Genomic DNA, 15,474 nt, shown 5'->3' on the forward strand with positions numbered 1-15,474 from the left:
TTCATACAACTAGGATAGGTACCTAAAACAATAGTGCGGGTATGTATACTTAATCATCAAAAATTCAGATCGCTCATGGTATCTCTTTGCTCCCCTGTCTCCATCCAAGTCAACAAGACTCATAGAATTACACTTTCACCATATTATATGCACGGCTTCAGCCTTCTACAAGGCGTAGTTTTCAGTGTGCAAGAAGATCTCCTCCAGCTCATCATCGCCCCAGATCTCTGCCTGGAGTCGAGCCACTGTGTTGGCAACACCAACTCTCATGGCTGGCGGGCCACAAACAAACACAGCTGTACGGCGGCCGAGGATGCCTCGTCCGTCAGCGCCTCCTGTTGCCCATTCTTTGAGCATGTAGCCCAAGTCTGGTCGGCCATACTCAACACTCCAGCCTCCATCGATCTGATGAGGCACTGGGAATGCGAATCGCATCAGACTCTTTTGAAACTCGGTTGGAGTTTCTGGGAACCCAAAATCGAAGCCGGATGGTGGTCCGAAAGTGGATGTAGGTCGTGGTCTTCCGGCCTCAGGGTTGGCCGTCCGAAGATGTGCAAGCTCTGGCGCTCGTACTGGGAATGCCTCTTCCTCTGTGGGGAATGATTCTGGAAGTCGCTGAGGTGATCGCGGCGCGTAGTTGAACTGAGGTGGGTTGTCACTCTTGATGGGTCTGAAGTGGAACTCCCCGTCGTTCGCTGCAGGCTCATCAGCATCCTCGATCGGAGGCTTCTTGTCCTCAGGATAGCCGTGTCCTTCAAGCCTTCTTAGAGACTCCTCCCGATTAGTGGGCGGTGGTCCTGGTGGTGGAGGTGGGAACGAGTGAGGCTGAAGATACTTCTGCTGAGGAAGAGCTGTTATGCGATCCTCATCCTCAGCACGTAGCTCGCGCTCACGCTCTGGGTCACCCTGAGCCTCGGAATGAATCAGAGCTGAATTTCTCTTGGAGGCAATGCCTGCTACAAACCCGTCGAGCTTATCATGGAACATGTGACTCAGAGCCCTGGGCCCGTGAGGGCCATTCGGGTCGTTCTGATTGAAGGGGCTTCCCTCCATGCCAGGTCGTGCTCTAACGGCCGACGTCACAAAGAACTTGCAAGTGACACTCTCTGGGGGAGCAGCCTCACGACAGATTCTCAATTCCTCCCTGAACCAGTCCATAGCTTCGAGCCGCTTCAGGGCCCAGACCACCACAACCTTTTTGGTAATGGCCTTGCCGTCTCTCATTCTTTTGATAAGGTTGAGAAGCTGCGACATAAGCGCTGTGATACCACTTCCGCCTGCAATGAGAATGCAGGTATCAAAAGCGGCCAGATCGCGGCGCATGCCACCGTAGGGACCATCCAAAAACGCACGATAAGTATGGAAAGGTCCTTTCTCAATAGCAGTGTCCAGCACCTTTCGTGTGAATCCACCATAAGGTCGGAATACCAAGGTGCAGTCACGATATTGCTCGCCGTACTCTGAGGGGAAATCGTCGCTGCACAGCGAGGAGATGGTGAAGGGGTGGTTTTCGAAGATGGAAATTCCAGGCATTCGCAGATAGACGTATTGGCCAGGTTGCCACTTCATTTGTGTTGGGATTGTGACTTTGACTGCATTCTCGGCCATAAGAGTAATGGCCGCTTCGTCACCAACCATGAAAGACATGCGCCAGGGCTTGAGCCAGTTCAACTTGAACAGCCTCAAGAAATAGCAAAATGCCCAGATACCAATCGTCGTGTAGAGATATGCCCAAGACATAAGAAAGTTCTTTGTGTGCCAGAATAAAAGACCGACGTAAAGCATTCCAACAGGGATATGAAGAACCACGAAGACTTCATAGGCTGTTCTCCTGATAAAAGGAAGTGAGGCGACACATAGCCAGATGAGGGGGACGAGACAGGCAATGCCTGTGCCGTAGATTATGCCACTGCCACCAGGGAACAGACGCTGGAATACTTTCATTCCACCGTCATCCCAAACAGGCTGGATATAAAAGGGGATAGCGTGAACAAGTGACAAAAATAAACATAGATAGCCTGCCCATCGATGAAAGACATTCAGTCGTTCGGGGCCAATACCAATAATGGTGGTAAGAATATTCGCTTTCATGCTGGTTGCGATAATCCAAGGCGTCAAAGCGATAGAGATCATGCCTGCTCGGATGGCCAGAGGAGGTGAGCCAAACTGGATGCTCTGCCAGTAGAGTGGTTGTTGTAGGAAGCAGTAAAGTACCACAAAGACGAGAGCGATAAAGACAGTGGCGAGGACTGCCAACGAGGAGAATGTGACTCGGCGTCTTCTCCATACAAAGTCTGGTATAGGGCGATAGAATATCCATCGGAACAGAGCCAAGGTATCGTTGATAATGTTGACAGAAGAGAAGTGCGCCTTTGGTCGGAAGTGCTTTTCACCCAGGACTTCGTTTCCTTCGGGGAAGAAATGTTGACCCTGAGCACTCCGCATGCCAGACATGGCCTCTGCCTCGGCATTATATAGATTCTGGTAATGTTCTTCCACCTCCTGCTTGTAAATAGCTTGTCGAATTTTGTCCTGCCAGAAGTGCCAAACACGCATGACAAGGACGGTCCCCATTAGGGCGAGCGCAAAATAAGACCATCCTCGACCATATTTCCCTGACTTCTCCCATGGATCGATTGTATGCGCTTGGACTAGACCTGGTGGACTTGTTGGTGTTAGAGGAATATGAATTCGTTTGACCAGACTGGAAAAGTCGCTGGCGGCCTCTTCGAGGGTGTGGCGGATGTTTGAGTTGGGAGCCATTTCGACCAGCGTTGAAACTCCAGCAAGTTCGATAATGAATTGGCGACAGAGCGCAATAAAAAAACACTTTTATTTCGACATTAATGGCGATGTCATATATCGATATGTGTGAGTTCTAATAAGACAAAACCAAGAAGACAAATCGGCGACTTGGCTGACTGATCTATAAGGGTTTTGAGGATCGCAATCTGGTGAGACGGGCACTGGTAAGCCGGTCAATTAGCGCTATTAGAAAGAAACCAGATTCTTCAATGAAACGTGAAGAGGCAGATGTAATAAGCAGCACGAATGATAAACGAAAGAACTCGTGTTAGGGAGCAGGGTCTTAAGGCGAAAGCTACGGTGGAGTTCGACTGGGCATGCGGCCGAATATATGGCCTCGACGATCAGATCCTCACGGTGAAGCGGAGAACGGCAGAACTGCAGAGCTAAGGCTCAGCAGAACACTGCATACGGTGGGTGGCTCTTGTGATATGGCGGCGGCAAGCTTGTCACTCTAAACAGGGGTAGGGATTTGGAACTAGGATTCAAGATTGACGTGCTAGAAGAGTGTGCAGCAACATTACACTACATACCTAGTGCTAGTGTAAAAGCATCTAATCCTGAATGGTGGCCAAAGAGCTTCGAGGGCCAGCGGCTGATGGGGCTCTAATATTGGCTGGCTATCGAAATGCCGTCTCCCCACGGTGGGTGGATCATTCGGCTGTCACACAGCCGCGAGCCGGCATCATAGTTGAGAGAAACAGACGCAGGCTGCAGGCGAAGTGATTAAGATGGGTGACATATAGAGGCAGAAAAGGCCGGCTTAGATGGCGGGACCGCGGAAGGTTGATGTTTTCTAGGATCAGGAACCATGTTGCAGCTCCAAGGCTGCACGTTTGGACCAGGGATGGTCAACGATGGCTGGGGTTTTGTTTCTCAGTTCTTTTGGTATCAGTAGGTAACTAGCAGGATGGCTGATCTGCTGTTGACACAGACTTTGGTATTTTCTTTTCTCTTCTTTCTTCAGCAAATACAATAGCGTGAGGGAACGCTAAATAAATGGCTTCATCATAACTAGCGCTTCCTGTACGAGATGAGAAATTAAATCTGTGATGATATAGGTTGCTGGTGTCCGAGTTCTCAACGGTCGTTGGTTCGCTCCTAATCACGGAAAAGATGAGCGTCTGAGTATGGCTCAGGATTGGGCACTCCAAAAGCCCGATCGGTCTAGGCAAAACTGTTCCTGGCACTTAAACCGTGACCTCTTCCAAGCAACGGGTAATCGTTCTCAGAGACCGTTGGCTGCAGTATTAGGTAGGTAGGTAATGCTTGGGGGCCGGATGGCGGATGGCGGAAGAGCGAGAAGCTGCAGCCATAGTGGAGCTTTAGAATATGTAACGCTGCTGCCGTGATGGTGATGAGTTGCGATAGGCTGCTCTGATTGGACTAGTGACGCCGTGATTATTCAGGCGGGTTGTTAACGGGCGGTAACAGATCAAATATGATTCGCTGTTGGCATTGTATGGTTTTCTGGGGGTTTTAAGCACATACGTCCTTCGATTCGTGCGTAACTTGCCTGCTAATAAGTATGTACTAGAGAAGCCCTGGACTTCATTAGAGAATCCCCTTACTCTTCTCGGGCATTATAATCCCAAAAGGGTCAAAAATCGCCCGAGCGTGATGGATCGGGCCAGAACCAATTTTCTCATGTCAAAATGGTATCCATATCCAATCGTTCGATGGCGAACAACACCATGACGACTATCAGACTTAGTTGTTGGTGATGAATTAACTCTCATGCGCAGTCACTGCGGGCCGCAGCGGGATTTTACAAACGAACCTTGAGGTGAGAGGACCAACAGAAGGTCCAGGCTTCCCTGTAGACAGTTGATCACTTCCTTTGCCACGCCTCTAACACGCCGAACGATGTAAGTGATAATGCATTCTTGTTGGTGATGAGTTTGCTACTTCTTGAGGCCGTCGATCTTGTCCGTCAAACCAGCATTACTGGCCGTGCCTTCCGCGCTTTGTAATTGCCAGGTAAGTAATAGATTGGCAGAAAAGGAAGCTCGCACACTCGAACGATAAAATTCAGTCAAATTATCCTGCTATTGGTATGTTATGGATCGCATTGCGTTGGCCAAGGACAGGCTTAATAGTTAAACATCATCCAACAAACAAGTTGGGCATATAGGTCATTGTACAAGCTCAACTTACAGGACTTAGATACCAGCCGGTTATAATATTAAATAAACAAATTGAAGTAGGAGTACTAATTCCTAAGCTAGTAGCTCATCGTAAACATAAACATAAATGATCCAATCCGATTCCAAATTCTTATAGACAATTAAGAATTCAAGCCAATTTGCTTACCCTATGCCTATGAACGACGAAACTGGGAGCATCTCAGCCTCGCAGCCTGTCAACCTCTGACTGGTTATACAATATCCTGGCCCCACACTCCACTCCACGAGGCTGCGACCATGCCTACAACTTTTCATCATTGACATCAAAAGTAGATTTTGCCCAACAATCTCAACCACCACAATCAGCTTTAGTCTTACGCGGACCATAGAGAAATATCTTCCAATTCTGCGTCTCAAAAAGAAATGGCGTCAACAACAGGACTTACTCGGTCCACTTTTGCCAAACTTTCACCGCATCCATATCTACTTGCCAACCTCAAGCCCTCCTCAAACGATGTACGCCCGGCTCGAAGCAACGGCCGAGCATCAGACGAGGTCCGCACCCCAACAGTAAACGCTTCAAGCTTGTCTCACGCAAACGGAAGTGCCGTGGTGCGTGTGGGCGACACAACTGTTATCTGCGGTGTGCGAGCTGAGACTATCTTGACCCAAAACATTCCGAGCTACCGCGCTGCCAATACCGAAACCGAGTTGAAAGAGTACGACCTGCTTGTTCCCAACATTGAGCTCGCTACAGGATGCGCCCCTCAATTTCTCCCTGGTGGCCCGCCAAGCACTCTTGCGCAGACTCTCAGTACACGGATATACTCTCTCCTCCACAGCTCTAAGATTATCAACCCCGAGGACCTACGAATATGGCACACAGCACCCTCGGAAGACTTTGAAGCCGCCGAGGATCGCATGGAAGAGGATGATGCCGAAACAGTCAACGAGAACCGGTCTGTTGTGGCTTACTGGGTGCTTTACATCGATATCTTCTTCATTTCCTTTGATGGAAACCCATTTGATGCCGCTTGGGCTGCCACCATGGCCGCACTACGGGATACAAAGCTCCCCGGAGCTCGTTTCGATCTAGATCGAGAGATGATCGTCTGCTCCCGCAAAGAATCAAGGCCTCTCAGCATCACCAGCATTCCAATCGCCTGCACAGCAGTCGTCTTCACTGGCAAGGAAACCGACCGACCCACCGACGGCGAGTTCTGGATGCTCGTCGATCCCGATAGACTCGAAGAGTCACTTTGCGACGAGAGTGTGACAATTGTGGTGGATTGCAAGAACGGCAAGGTCAACATCTTGTCCATTTCAAAGCACGGAGGAATTGCCTTGACCCCTCAGTTTCTCACATCAGAACAATTCCTGGGCTGGGCGACGAAGCGATGGGAACAGTTCAACGCGGCCATTACTCAGTCGTAGATTTATGATACCCCGAATAAAAATGATACCTGACTTGAACTGCACACAATTGCTTCAAGCCGTGACCTTAACTACAATGTCATGGTTATTATGAACTACGTTGGAGAAGAAATGTGTCTATACCATTCGACCCACCCTTTCAGACTTTATTCTAGGGCAGGAGATACCGGAAGACAAATTGCTCTACCACTCATAAAGTGAATAGTAATGAAACTACCACGCCACAAGCAATGTTCCGCCAGAAGAGGTAGACATTGCATAAAGGGCTGAGTGGATGATGAGGAAAAAAGAAGAAGAAGAGGAAAGGAAAATGTTGGCCAATCCTTTTTCATCACTTCCAGCCTCTGCGCACGGGCCACGTAGTTTTTACATGGGTCCAACTGGCTTAGCAACCCTGCCCCACCTGAAATATTCTTCATCTTCGCGCATCATAAAAAGGGCAAATGACTTCTTATCCTTTCCTCTTCCCTCCTCTCTAACAATATCTACCTTAACCATGGAATCCCTCTCAGACACCCTGTGGGATGTAGTGATCAGCGGCACTGGGCTACAACAGTCCCTCCTAGCCCTGTAAGCTTTGGATTCCATCGTCGAGATGTCGCCTCGGTCGGACTGACCCAGCCTTCTTTGTTGAAGAGCTTTGTCGCGTTCAGGCAAAAATATACTTCACGTCGACCCCAACCCATTCTATGGCGGTAGCGAAGCCGCTTTTAGCCTCCAAGAGGCAGACGAATGGGCCGAGAAGAACCGATCCGCCGACGCTTCCCAGTTATTTTCTGCTGCGGAAGCAAAGCGTGACGACGCCTTGGGCTCAGCGCGTGCTTACAGTTTGGCTCTCGCGCCTCAGTTGATACACTCGCGGTCGAAGCTCGTCACCCAGCTCGTTGATTCGAAAGCGTTTCGCCAGATCGAGTTTCTCGCTGTCGGCTCTTTTTACATCTACCAGCCCTCGTCGGATCCCGCATCGATACCCTCCCTCAGCCGGATACCCTCGACTCGCGAAGATGTCTTTTCCAACAAGTCCATTCCTGCTCGGTCCAAGCGGTCCTTGATGAAGTTCCTCAAGTTTGTGCTTGATTTCAATTCGGAACCTCAAATCGAAACGTGGACTCCGCACGCCGACGAGGAGCTCGCACAGTTTCTGGTTTCTGAGTTCAAACTCGATGTGGCTCTTCAATCCTATGTTATCACACTGACTTTGACCTATGGTGGCAAGATATCAGTCAAGGATGGGTTGACTGCGATTAGCAGACATCTGACTTCCATGGGCATTTTTGGTGCTGGCTTTGCTGCAGTCTATCCCAAATGGGGTGGCCTGTCAGAGGTAGCTCAAGTGGGCTGCCGAGCAGCTGCTGTTGGCGGCGCAACTTACATGTTAGGTTCCGGCATCAAGAGCTTGGAACGCTCTAGCTCTGCTGAAGCCGAAGCTCCCCTAGAGCTATCGTTCACGAACGATATTGATGTCAAGGCCAAACTGGTGATTCAAGGCGCCGATACGACTGACCCCAATAGCCCTCGAATCAGCAGGCTCACAGTGGTGACAAAGGCGGACTTGTCTTCGCTCTTTGCACTACTTACTGAGGGCGCTCCCGTGCCTGCTGTTGCCGTGGTGGCCTTTCCGACAGGCTCGGTCTCTGAGGGCGAAAATCCTTCAGAGTTTCCAGTCTACGCCATGGTACACTCGAGCGACACTGGGGAGTGTCCTTCTGGACAATGTAAGTTGCAACAACATTTTCTTTCTACCCCCTTGGTGTTATGATGATTCACATATCGAATACTTATCTACATTGTCTGAACCCTAATGACGATCAAATCTCTGACAAACTGATACACACCTTCCTCCTCTCGTTATTGTTCTTTTCATAAGTTTTCAAGACAAGTTGTGCTAACGAAGGAATAATAGATATCATATACCTCAGTACCATTTGTACACCATCTGCGAAATCGATTCTTGATAAGGCTCTTTCGTCTCTTTTGTCTGCTATATCGAATGGCCAAGATGTTATCCCACTGCTTTATAAGCTGTACTATGAACAGGGCGATGGAACCAACGCCCTGAGCATTGACGGGAACATTGCTACATTCTCATCCACTTCACAAAGCTTGGCATTCGACGATTCTATCCTTGACTCGGTCCATGAGGCCTGGAAGTTTGTTAATGCTGGCTCAGAAGACGGTCTTGAGTACATGAAGTTTGAGAACCGGGAGGCTGCCTCAGACGACGAGTTTTACGAATAGATGAACAAGAACTACAATAAATCACACTTAATTTTGATCTCATGCTTATTCGCTATGCGACTGTGACGGCACCATGCCTCTGTCTGGGGAAATTGCCCATGTATCATAAATGCCCATTGATGCTCTCTATCTTGCTTCCCGAAATCGTCGCATGCACCTATGCCCATTTCCCATGTCCATTTTGTTTGTCCCGTTGCCCATATTGCCTCCGACCAAGCTTCCCGAACTTCAAAAAACATCAATTCCATTTCCCCATCAAAACAAACCCAGGCGATGTCGTTAAAATTGCATTCTTATGAGTGCCCTTGCTGTAAATCTTCCCGTGGTACACCGGCAGGGACCGTATCTATGAGAAGGGTGTACCTGCCAGGTCCCGTAATTTGTAAAACAAGCCTAAGCCAGCTCGTCGGCCGTGTCATCGACGTCTTTCCCGGGAGCTGTAAGTCCGATGCGGATAGTACCAAAGGGTTGGTTGTCCGCGATGCCTTCTTGTTCCACGGCGACGATGCTCTTTGTGGCAAGAACGAGAACATGCATGAACGCCTCTGAAACAAATTTCTTTGTGCTGGTCGGATCGTCGAGCTCCTCGGTGAGTGTATTAAAGTCGATCCAGCGACGGTCAGCCTGATCACGAGGACGAGTATATCCCCTTTCCTGTGCACGAGCAGTGGCGTAACCCAAAAAATCAAGAGCGGAAGAATCGATAACGCCGGAGTTCTGTGTGTCTTTCCCATCAGTAAAGTCAAAGTCGCCCATCAACCCTTCGTTGCCCATCGAGGAGTCTTGCGAGTGCAACATTGCGACATCATCAGAATTGTCAGGCAAGTCGGGAAGATCGCTGAATCGCTCAATAGAACGAACTACACTGCCGCGGCCATGAAGAGGGCTTGGAGCAAGATGTCTCTTCTGCACACTACCGTGTCCCCGAAGGGATGAGCCAGGCGCGATAGAGGGAGGGCGACTCCATGGAGCCATGGAAGACGAGTGACGATCTTCTAGACCCTTCGCTGCATCCAATCCTATCTCAGGGGCAAGATCTTCACCGAACATAATTGCGCCCGTGTCCTTGGCATGCCCACGTCCAAATTCATCGCCGTCATTCTCATTTTCGGTCCTCTGACGAATATTTCGTTGCTCATCTTGTTCATCTGGGAAAGCTTCAGCCGATGTACGACGGCGACCTCGAGACTGAAGCTCTGGTTCCGGCTCCGGATCTCGTCCCTGAAGCTGCGCCAAAAGGGCCATCCCGGAAAACTTTCCAGCCAGAGGGTGAGTTTTCCCCAATGGAGATTTGGCAACACCAGCAAGTCCATTGTCAAAAAGGAAGGTTTTGGCGTTACGGCGGGCTTGGGCTGTTGTAGTTACTGGGCGTAATTTGAGGACAGCTTTCATGTTATCAGAATAAGCCCAATGCCATCCTCGAATCGTAGCTGAGGGGACATAATCCTTCTTGTCAATCATTTGATGCTTCCGTCGTGGCCTTCCCCGTCGTAAAGGGGCTTTAACTTTCAGAGTCTCGGTTGTCGACGTAGTGGTTGGCTCAGCGTTGGAAGTAAGCTTCGTGGTAGTCGGGCGCTTGGGAAATGGTTCAGCATCAGGTAAAGGGTCCTCACCCATTATGATCACGTTATCACCTGCGTCGTGCCCTTTGTTGGTGTCGAGGTTTGCAGTGTTGGCGGCTTGGATGTGGAGCTGTTCTTCGTATGCTGTAGTGCCGGGAAGAGGAGGAAGCTCTGGCTCGGGATTGCCAAAATCAACGAGGTTGCCGTCAATATCAAAGTTAAGATCAAGATCGGGAATATTTGCTATATCTTCACCGAAAGGGTTGAATTCTTCGAATGGATCTTGTGCATGAAATGGATTTGGGAGATCGAGGTCGAGGTCAGTTGGAAGGCGATAGCTCCGACCAGATTGGGAAGACTGCGGGATGCCGAAGTTCAAGAGTGAGTTACCCCGGCCAGACGAACTGGTGCCTTGGGTCAAAGGGGTCATTTGAGACACATTGTTCTGGGTCGACAATTGAGTTGAAAGGAAAACCAAATCGTCGACACTGGCCAAAAGGTCTAGTTTTGGAACAGCGGACAAAGGATCAAAGGACGGATCGTCTTGAAGGGTGATTTGGTGTCGCCTTGATAGAGTAAGAGGTCAGTTACAAAGAACTTTGAGGACAACAAAGACATGCTTACTTTGACTTTCCCGCGTTTGGATCTGTTTCATTTGTGTTCATAGCTCGAAAGAATGTCATCATGTTGGATTGTGTCTTTTCAGCATCTGAAAGAACATAATGGCATTGCTGGGAATAGACACGAGAAACCCCGTAAAGGAGATTTCCCTGAAGACGCAAAGCCAAGGGAGCCCCTGGGTCAATGATAGTCTCGCATGCCTTTGGAACGTCGACGCCTTGGATTGCTTTGCGAGTCAGACGTTTCTGGCTGCTGTTGCCCACGGTAGCGACAAGCCTATTTGGACATGTTAGTGAGGGCTCTGGAGTAGTTACAAGCACATTAAGATATACCAGATAGTAGCGACCCCATATCGGGTGTTGCTGAGAACTAAGATGTATGTTAGCTCGGTGAAGTAGAAGCGTTATGAGATTACTTCACTTACTCTCATGACTATAGAACATGGTGCTCTATCATGCGCATTTGGAGCCTCAAAAAACCCGAGAAACTTCGATCAAGGAGGATAGGAGGCAGTTTCTTTCGAATCGGATTACCTGACCCCTGACTACGCCTGATGTTAGAGGCCCGACTTGGAATTGTTGGTGATGCTGGAGAAGGTGAGGTTGAATCACTTAGGAGAACTTGAGGCGAGGAAACGAGGAGAAAAGAAAAGGGACGAGAATGCGTCACGCGTAATCGCAATTAAGAGGGCCCCTTGCGGAAGCAGTTCCAACGCCTGGCAGTCACTGTCACGCAGCTGGAGCTTCAGGCAGCAGCAACTGGCAGCCCGCAACTTGGCGTTTGCACTTGGATTTATCCTATTGTCTCCAAAATGTGAGATATTCGTTGAGTCATTGTATTTGTGCGTATGAAGATATTATCTACCATATGGCTTATTGTCGTTAAGCTCTCGTGTCTTCAATAGCCTCCTCAGTTTCACTCAGAAAACGCCCCTCAAGACCTCTGTCAACACATGAACTCTTCAAGCAAGAGGATCCGTCGCATTTGTTTCGGATACCTTCACATCGGATTACATGCTAGATAGATTTGAGTCGACTCTTCAGGATCATCATTCCTATTCTACTGTTGACCTTCAAACAATAACCTGTCTCCAAACAGTATACGTCAAACAACGGTTCCCTTGCAGCACGCAAACCGCTTATCAGGACAAAACTTACAGACGGCCTTCTCCCTGTTTGCTACCGAAGTATGTATTACGCACAATGGAGGCGCATCCCCATTGTTTCCAGGTACAGAAATGCCTACACGAGATGCTCAGAATATACCAACGGATCTCCAGCGACCTCGCATCCAACATAAGGAAAAACTTGGTTCCGTGGTCTAGTTGGTTATGGCATCTCGTTAACACCGAGAAGGTCCCCGGTTCAATCCCGGGCGGAACCTCGCTTTTTGGCCCTTCTCGTTCAAAGGAGAAGGGCTGTGAGTGTCTTCTTTTTGCTACGTCGAGCTTTGAGAGTGCTTAGATAGAAAAGGGGGTGAATAGGTGGAAAGCGGTCTATAATGATGGCGGAAACTGTCGATGAATCCCATCTGACTTTTGGAACGAATTCTTGACCTTTGGGGAAACTCTGCGTGCCTCTGTTCTCAGATGTCTGTTAAAATTGGCTGGATAAACGTATGCCGGATATTCTACTAGATGTTCGTTGAGGGCTAGCTCCCCACAGGCTCTTTGAAGACTCAGCTATTTGTGAGTAGTTCGAAGTCCAGTTCCACTGGCGATGCAAGCGGCACAGAACCCTACAACAGCGACGGCAGTCGAGACACCAAAGGCATATCTGATTCCATCATAATAGACTAAACGAACCTTGAGTTGCTGGTCTAAGGGGAGCTCGTGGATGTAATCCACCGAGTGTCGAATTTGCTCAATGATCTAACGGCGACATCAGTGCATGTTCTGAGGACATCTTGATATTTTAAATAGGAAAAAAAGACTTACACTCCATTTATCTGGTACGTTGCTCAATGCTTCCGGCAGGCGGGCACTAAGAGTGGTTTGAACAATGGCAGAAGTAGTCGAAACGCCCCAAACTGTTCCCATCGAACGGACGAGATACACCGTTGAGGCGGTAACTGCATGGTCTAGATATCTATTAGTTAAAAGTCGACAAGTGGAACTATGGAAGCCCACCAGAATGCGAGAATGAAGCAAGCGAAGTAAAGAGAATTCCGGGATAAATAATGCCCTGGCCAAGATTCGCCGGAAAGACATAAACAAAGTACTTCCACTTTGAGTCGTGGAACCGTAGTGAAGTCACTAAGCCATTCCCTAATACCATCAAGAAGGCTCCGATGCGCACAAGAGTGAGCAACTTGCCCCAGCGAGACATTACGACACCAGCAATGACACCGCCAATTGGAGTTGCTAGAGATGGAATCGCAAGTCGAGCCCCGGCAGTGGTAGCTGAGTCAAGGAGAACAACTTGGAAGAAAAGCGGGAGCATGAACAGATACTTCAAAACAAGGTTAGTAAAGCGAGTACACAAAGGTCCTTTCTTGGTCAACTTACACCATAAGCGGCCATGCCTGCGCAGACATTGGCGAACTGCGTCGAAACAGGGAGCCTCCCTTGTAGTAATCGAAGAGGTATAACTGGAATAGCACTCGTCTTTGCCTCGACGAGAAAGAACAACACGAATAAAGCAATGCTACCGACCAGACATCCAATGACCCAAGGACTGCTCCATGGGAGCTCGTTACCCCCAAGACTTAGCCCTAAGAGTTGGACAGAGACTGCCATGACCATCAATAGAGACCCAGTAAAGTCAACTCTCTTCCAAACAGTATCCAGATTACTCTCAGATACAGAATATGTAGTTTGGTCAGAGACGACTAGAGCTCCAATGATCAAGGCTGCAACCGAGACCGGGACTTGAAGCAGGAAACACCATCGCCATCCTATATGGTCTGCAATTGAGCCCCCAAAGCAGGCTCCAGATATGGCCCCAAACCCATAGATACCGTTCTGAAGAGCTTGGTACATTCCACGTTTACGAAATGGAACCATGTCTGAGTTGACAATAGTAGCTTCAAATCGTGGTTAGCGAAATGGTTGCAAAATTACCAGAATTACACTCACCCATTGTCATCAGACCTCCTCCACCGAAGCCAGTCAATGCCCTCATGACGTTGAGGAAAACCACATTACTCGCAACAGCACACCCAAGACACCCAAGAGCAAAGGTGATAGTTGATATAAAGAAGCACAAGCGTCGACCAAAAATATCAGACACTCTTCCATATAGTGGCTGAAACGCCGTGCTCGTGATAAGATACGAAGTAGTTAACCATGAAGCTGTGTTGGCCGCATCAAATTCGGAACTGATGACGGCGTATGTGGCGGCGGTGATAGTACTGTCAAGTCCATATAGAAAGACGTTGGACATGATGGCTAGCTGAATCCATGTAAACCCTCGTGGTGGTTTCCAGGTCTCCCCATCGGGAGCATGAAGCAAGGGCTGGTCTTCACGACGGCGAACGACATCTTCTTCATCGTGATTTATCTGTGACTCAGGCACTAAGACTCCAGGTTCTTCAGAGTTTAACGAATAATCTCGCATGGCGATTTGGTAGAAATGACCTCGAAAATCCTAGTCTTACAACAGAGTAGTCTTCTTGGCACAAGTACGATGTAATATAGGAATTAATTTTTGTGATAGGAACCATCAAGTTCTTGACAGGGTTAGGCTTGAGAAAAAAACACAATCCGCAACGTTTGTGTACCTACCTACGTCAGGTTGATCATGGCGAGATACTCTCTAGGTATCACGCCTTCAACTACCCGATAAGATAATAGATCTGTTTTGACTTGGTCACACAAAGAAGACATTGGTATTGATCCAAGGAGATCAAGTGGCCAGTAAATAAAAGGGGAAAGAAGAAAAAACAAACCCAATTTTCCTTTGGTTCTATTTTGCTGTCAACTTTTTGGGTGTTCAAGGCAAGAAGCAAGGATGAGGTAGTGAGTCCAACAGTCTCGACCTAGCCCTGTATCCTTCAGTTCAAGCCACAACAAGGTACCACAATACCTTAGTAGCTAGCTCTGAGGGCTTGGCTCTTCTTTTACGAGATTGTGTTTTTATAGGCCTAGTAAACAGATAAGGTGGCTCATCTGACAAGTTAAAGGGTTCAAGAGGATTGAGATGGCTGTCGTGCTTGAGGGGCTGACCCGTCTGGAGGGTGTACCACTGAGACCAACATCCATCCTATGGACCTAGTATTCCAGCACCTGCTGGCATAGGACCAGGGCCATTCTATTGATAAGAATATTTCAAGACCAGGTCCCTGTGTTAATTTAATCCGGTTCAAGGAGAAGAGCTGTTGTTTCTATTGTTACTGTACACCTTTAGTTATATTTAAACTGAATCTCTATCCTTTTGTTTTGAGGTTGAAGAAATGTTTAACAGAAAGCTGCGGAGTATCAGATATATCGAATATATAATCATTGCCTCGTACATATGACGGCTCTAAGAACATATTATTTTACTAACCTGCTCCCATAAGAAGAAATAGGCGAAGCTCTATGCATAAAGATCAGACTTGCTTTTGAGGCATGTCTAAAATACATGTGATATAACAAGAAAGGAAGGAGCTCCGGCCTGAAGTGATGTAAAATCCGCGTTAGGCAGGCACACATCATACAACCCCCACTGAATTACCTGCGCATCATCATTACCATCAGAGATACTTAC

The 15,474-nt window shown here is 48.4% G+C and overlaps 5 protein-coding genes and 1 non-coding gene across 6 annotated transcripts; 3 read left to right on the plus strand and 3 right to left on the minus strand.

Moving 5' to 3' along the window:
• Positions 1-165: 165 nt before the first annotated feature.
• On the minus strand, positions 166-2,763 carry FGSG_08579 (uncharacterized protein; the record flags this gene model as incomplete). Its single annotated transcript, XM_011321869.1, has 1 exon — positions 166-2,763. The coding sequence occupies one exon, from the start codon at positions 2,761-2,763 to the stop codon at positions 166-168; it is 2,598 nt and encodes an 865-aa protein (XP_011320171.1).
• Positions 2,764-5,354: 2,591 nt separating this feature from the next.
• On the plus strand, positions 5,355-6,365 carry FGSG_08578 (uncharacterized protein; the record flags this gene model as incomplete). The annotated part of the gene is made up of 1 exon (XM_011321870.1): positions 5,355-6,365. The coding sequence occupies one exon, from the start codon at positions 5,355-5,357 to the stop codon at positions 6,363-6,365; it is 1,011 nt and encodes a 336-aa protein (XP_011320172.1).
• A 484-nt stretch (positions 6,366-6,849) lies between these two features.
• FGSG_08577 (uncharacterized protein) lies at positions 6,850-8,636 on the plus strand. The gene is made up of 3 exons (XM_011321871.1): positions 6,850-6,935; positions 7,002-8,080; positions 8,269-8,636. Exons 1-3 carry the CDS (start codon positions 6,862-6,864, stop codon positions 8,601-8,603), a joined length of 1,488 nt encoding a protein of 495 aa, XP_011320173.1. The 5' UTR covers positions 6,850-6,861; the 3' UTR covers positions 8,604-8,636.
• Positions 8,637-8,996: 360 nt separating this feature from the next.
• On the minus strand, positions 8,997-11,229 carry FGSG_08576 (uncharacterized protein; the record flags this gene model as incomplete). Its single annotated transcript, XM_011321872.1, has 4 exons — positions 8,997-10,731; positions 10,790-11,062; positions 11,119-11,155; positions 11,211-11,229. The coding sequence occupies 4 exons, from the start codon at positions 11,227-11,229 to the stop codon at positions 8,997-8,999; spliced, it is 2,064 nt and encodes a 687-aa protein (XP_011320174.1).
• An 866-nt stretch (positions 11,230-12,095) lies between these two features.
• FGSG_20703 lies at positions 12,096-12,169 on the plus strand. Its single transcript has one exon. It is a non-coding gene; the product is annotated as a tRNA-Val (tRNA).
• Positions 12,170-12,281: 112 nt separating this feature from the next.
• Positions 12,282-14,343, minus strand: FGSG_08575 (uncharacterized protein; the record flags this gene model as incomplete). Its single annotated transcript, XM_011321873.1, has 6 exons — positions 12,282-12,467; positions 12,591-12,656; positions 12,723-12,865; positions 12,915-13,236; positions 13,293-13,810; positions 13,863-14,343. The coding sequence occupies 6 exons, from the start codon at positions 14,341-14,343 to the stop codon at positions 12,282-12,284; spliced, it is 1,716 nt and encodes a 571-aa protein (XP_011320175.1).
• Between the last annotated feature and the right edge of the window lie 1,131 nt (positions 14,344-15,474).

The sequence above is a fragment of the Fusarium graminearum genome, chromosome 2 (assembly GCF_000240135.3).
Source record: "Fusarium graminearum PH-1 chromosome 2, whole genome shotgun sequence".
Lineage (NCBI taxonomy): Eukaryota > Fungi > Ascomycota > Sordariomycetes > Hypocreales > Nectriaceae > Fusarium > Fusarium graminearum.

Coding starts and splice junctions, on each gene's coding strand:
- FGSG_08577 (XM_011321871.1), top strand. CDS start 6,862: ATGGAATCCCTCTCAGACACCCTGTGGGATGTAGTGATCAGCGGCACT. Junction 6,936..7,001: donor CAACAGTCCCTCCTAGCCCT/GTAAGCTTTGGA, acceptor TCTTTGTTGAAG/AGCTTTGTCGCGTTCAGGCA. Junction 8,081..8,268: donor GGAGTGTCCTTCTGGACAAT/GTAAGTTGCAAC, acceptor AAGGAATAATAG/ATATCATATACCTCAGTACC.